This window comes from Cottoperca gobio, chromosome 17 (genome assembly GCF_900634415.1).
Source record: "Cottoperca gobio chromosome 17, fCotGob3.1, whole genome shotgun sequence".
Taxonomy (NCBI): domain Eukaryota; kingdom Metazoa; phylum Chordata; class Actinopteri; order Perciformes; family Bovichtidae; genus Cottoperca; species Cottoperca gobio.
The window spans coordinates 2,020,053-2,025,336 of NC_041371.1; the positions used below are offsets into that span (position 1 = coordinate 2,020,053).

The 5,284-nt window shown below is 40.3% G+C and overlaps 1 protein-coding gene across 1 annotated transcript; it reads left to right on the forward strand.

Moving 5' to 3' along the window:
* Positions 1–2,186: 2,186 nt before the first annotated feature.
* LOC115022291 (tripartite motif-containing protein 16-like) lies at positions 2,187–3,248 on the forward strand (the record flags this gene model as incomplete). The annotated part of the gene is made up of 1 exon (XM_029453261.1): positions 2,187–3,248. A coding segment is annotated over one exon (1,062 nt), but the record flags the coding sequence as incomplete, so codon positions are not given.
* Between the last annotated feature and the right edge of the window lie 2,036 nt (positions 3,249–5,284).

Genomic DNA, 5,284 nt, shown 5'->3' on the forward strand with positions numbered 1-5,284 from the left:
ATATATATATATATATATATATATATATATATATATATATATATATATATATATATATATTGATTGAGGTAAACAAATACATATGATAGTCTTTCCAATGTGGATTAATTTACCTGACATTAGTCACTAAGTACGACGCTCTCCGTGCACTCATGTGTTGATGTGGTCCATCAGTAATTCTTTATGTCCTTCTTGTTCATGTTGTTTTCTTTAAAACAACTCCAACTCTTGTCTTTTAACGTCAGGTGCTGGTGAGGCCGTTCTGAAGGCTTCGTTGCCTCATGTGCGAGCCTGTATATTCTGCAGAGCGGCGCATGAGAATCACCTGTAGAGATAAACACGTATATTAAGTGACTCCTGATGTTGTCTTTTAAATGTCTCCTCGTTGGGTCTTTTCCCTTTTCAAAGCTCTTTAAACACGTTTGTTTTCCACTCATTGTTGCTTGTGGGCTTAATGTTTTGAAGTAAAGTATCACCTGACAGACAAGCGTCTCGACATCTGTCAAGAGACACAGACGCACAGACAGATGTATCCGGTGATTTTTCTAAATAAACCCTTTCAAAATAAAAATGTTATTCAATCTTTCTGTGCGGCCCGGTACCAAATGACCCACGGACTACGGACGGTCTACAAGACCCAATCCAGAGGAAAACACAGGATGATGTGAGCTGCTGTTCTATCAATCAATTAATTATTGTTCTCCAGAGAAAACTCCAACACTGCAGTGTACATACCTGCCATTCATGTTGGACATGCCCTAAATAATTAGTTCACACCCTATTGATGAGTATATAACAACTTAAGAACTGAATATTTCCCTTTGTTTAATTCCAACAATGTATTGTGAGTAGAAAGGTGTGACGGCCCTGCTGAACCTGCCTTATCTCAGTCACTGTGCTGAATGTCTTTAAGGTGTCAGTGGAGCTGATGGCAGTAGCCAGTCAGATCTGGAGCACCTGGGCACAGGATATAAAAGGCCCAGCATTTGTGATTTTGGGGCTCGCTCCCTGCCAGAGCCAGGAAACCCCGTTGTTTTGCTTTGTCTTTTGTTTTCATAATTTGCTTCACAACACTTTACACCACATTAACCACACACATCAACATGCACATTACTGATCACTAATTATCACGTCTCATATTTTAATTTAGTTCATAATTTATGTTCTTTCTGTAAATTTTGGCAATTCGTGGCCTTCCCGTTTTTTTGTCATGGCCTAGAGCCTGGGTTATGACTAAAAGGACATTGCGTCAGCACATTGTCATGTTGTCACAATGTTAATAGAGCGGGGAATAATGACAATAAAACACACCCTTTATAAGTCAAACCTGCTCCTCATCCTGGAATGACGCAAAGCATGTAAGCCCAGTCCTTCTTTCTGCTGATCTTAGAGACAGCAAGCTGTACTTTGTCCAATATTCACTTGTTCCCTCCCCTTCACTGAACTACAGTTTCGATACTTGTTAAACAGAAATGTGGTGAAGTGAGTGAGCTGGCAGGCTACATTCACTGCAGTTCAGCAACTAAGAAGGAAGCAGAATAGAGTTATGGACCTGGGTAAAACTTTGGATGGTTTAAGTGAAACTGACAATAACTGTCAGGGAGGTATAATGGCACAGAAAGGAGTTCAGCTGAACCAGGACACAATTTGCTGTTCGATCTGTCTGGATCTACTGAAGGATCCGGTGACGACTTCCCTGTGGACACAGCTACTGCAAGAACTGTATTCAAAGCCTACTGGGATGGAGAGGACGAGAAGAGAAGCTACAGCTGCCCTCATTGCAGGCAGACCTTCACACCGAGGCCTGTCCTGCTTGAAGAACACCATGTTAGCAGAGCTTAGTGGAAGAGCTGAAGAAGACTGGACTACAAGCTGCTCCTGCTGATCACTGCTATGCTGGACCTGAAGATGTGGGATGTGATTTCTGCACTGGGAGAAAACTGAAAGCCTTCAAGTCCTGTCTCGTGTGTCTTGTCTCTTACTGTGAGAAACACCTCCAGCCTCACTATGAGTCCCCTGCCTTTGAAAAACACAAGCTGGTGGAGCCCTCCCAGAAGCTCCAGGAGAACATATGCTCTCGTCACAATGAGGTGATGAAGATGTTCTGCCGTACTGATCAGCAGTGTATCTGTTATCTCTGCTCTCTGGAGGAACATAAAGGCCACGACACAGTCACAGCTGCAGCAGAAAGGACTGAGAGGCAGAGAGAGCTCGAGGGGAGTCGACTAAACATCCAGCAGAGAATCCAGGACGGAGAGAAAGATGTGAAGCTGCTTCAGCAGGAGGTGGAGGCCATCAATCGCTCTGCTGACAGAGCAGTGGAGGACAGTGAGAAGATGTTCACTGAGCTGATCCAGAAAAGAAGCTCTGATGTGAAGCAGCAGGTCAGGTCGCAGCAGGAAAGTGAAGTGAGTCGAGTCAAAGAGTTTCAGGAGAAGCTGGAGCAGGAGATCACTGAGCTGAAGAGGAAAGACGCTGATCTGAAGCAGCTCACACACACAGAGGACCACACCCAGTTTCTACAAAATTACCCCGCACCTATAGGTCCCAAAGGACCGATATACCTTCCTGCAATCGACCCCTTTCGTCTGCGGCACTTTGATGGAGTGCAAAAGGCTATTTCAGATTTCACAAACAAACTTACGGACAATTTTTATTGGAAAAACATCTCACATGCAGTGACTGAAGTGGATGTTTTACTGTCACAAGAGCCCAAGACCAGAGGTGAATTCTTAAAATATTCATGCCAAATTAAACTTGATCCAAACACAGCAAACTCGCGTCTGTTATTATCCAAGAAGAACCGAAAAGTAACCTTCGCAGTAGCACAAGGTTACCCAAGTCACCCAGACAGATTCACTACAAGTGTTCAGGTCCTGAGTAGAGAGAGTCTGACTGGACGTTGTTACTGGGAGGTGGAGAAAGGTACGGGAGGAGTTTTAGTAGTAGTAGCATACAAAGACAAAAACCTTGTGGATAAAACATTTGGAAATAATGACACGTCTTGGGCATTAGGTGTTTTCAAAAGTCGTTATGAATTCAAACATAACAATATCACAACGTCTCTCTCAGGTCCTCTGTCCTCCAGAGTCGGAGTGTACCTGGATCACACTGCAGGTAATCTGTGCTTCTTCAGCATCTCTGAAACCTTGACTCTCCTCCACAGAGTCCGGACCACGTTCACTCAGCCGCTCTATGCTGGATTACTTGTTAATGGTCCCATTGGAAACACTGCTGAGATGTTCTGAGCTTAAGTAGGACACAGTTATTGAACAGAAAATGTGTGCTCCTCAGGTCCTCAACTACCCCGTGATTTATAAATTACAATTTAAATACTAATAATCGTTGGGTCAATGTCTGATTACATTGAGCTTCTGTCAGCTTTTTATAGATATTGAATTATCCACCAGAGGGCACTATTTACACTCTGTACCCTCTGTACACTTTTTACACTCTATACACTCTTTACACTCTATACTCTCTGTACACTATTTACACTCTATACACTCTATACACTATTTCACTCTATACACTATTTACACTCTATACCCTCTATACACACTTTACACTCTATACTCTCTATCCTTTCTGTACACTCTTTACACTCTATACACTCTATACTCTCTATACTCTCTGTACACTATTTACACTGTATACATTGTATACACTCTTTACACTCTATACACTCTGTACTCTCTGTACACTCTGTACCCTATGTACCCTCTGTACACTCTATACACTCTGTACCCTCTGTACACTCTGTACACTCTTTACACTCTATACTCTCTGTACCCTCTTTACACTCTGTACCCTCTGTACACTCTGTACACTCTGTACACTCTTTACACTCTACGCTCTGTACACTCTGTACCCTCTGTACACTCTTTACACTCTGTACACTCTGTACCCTCTGTACACTCTTTACACTCTGTACATACAGTATGTGCTCCACCTTCACTCAGGTGAGCTTTACTGCCATTTACAATACAAATCCCTGCAGCCGGTTCCAACATGTGGTGTAAAAACTGACACTTGACGAGCGGTTGTTTAAGCTGCACAACTATGTAACAACACTTACATATGGCTGTCATTGTAATACTTTGTGTGTGCGTTCATGTATTTTTGTCCATGTATTGTATGTCGACGTCAGCATCAAACATGAAAATAAGTGAATTTAATTGTACATGAGTAGTTTTATTTAGATAACTGTTTGACTTGCTAATGATTTTTCTTTCTTTCTGACATTTTGAACTGTCAAAGTCTTGGAAGAAATGCAAATATGTACCTTTTATTATTAATATCATCTCATCTACAACTAATGTGACGTACAATGTCCAAACTGACTATATAAGATGCAGTTTACTACATGTTTAAAATAATAATATCAATATTACTTTTGATGCATTATTTGATCAATTGAATACTCTTGTCAGAGTTTTTGGATTTCCATGATGGTCTGAATGATGTACTTCATGCGTCTCATTAGAGCCTGACCTAGAAATCAGCCATGTTGAAATGTACATTTGAATTGTGAAGGTGAGGATTTACGTAATAAAATCACAACTTGTTGTCTAATAGACGGTGGTTTCTTTTCTTTCCTTTTCCTCAAACATATGACCTATTTAATTATTTAACATATTGTTTGTATATCTGTCCTGTGTTGCAAATCCCAAAGTAAAGGGTTAGGGTAAAGGTTCTAAACAAGGTGAAAACTCCTAACATGCAAAAAGGTAATGAAATCCATTCGTTTTCTATTACTATCAGAAATGTATTATATGTATTTACCTGTAGAACAAATTTGATTTGCACTTTAACCATAATGTCTGGAAGGTAGAGGTAATTTAGGTATGAGTTAACATTAATGGTTATTAAATTATCTTTCTGATTATTGTAATTATAAAGTCTCAAATGTTAACATTTAGTACTGTACACCAACCCCATAACATTAGTAAGTAAATTTAGATCAATCACACTTCAAAACATTACAAAAATTATGTATTCTTCTTTATTGGTCTGTCATAATATGATACCATTGTACTGCTTTGTATGCTTAGTATTCTTTACTATTGGCCTACTTAAACACTAGTAATGTGTTTTTTATATTGCCTTGTGTTTGTTTTATATTTTTAGTATGATTTTCCATGCTGTTGAAATTTCCATGCATACATCAAAAGGGATTACATCCAGCCTCTCCCTCTTTGAGTGGCACACATTATGCTTTTATTTTGAAGTGTTTCCGGTGTCTTCTGGCTAACTCTTGCCCCTTGACGCGTCTCTGAGCGAA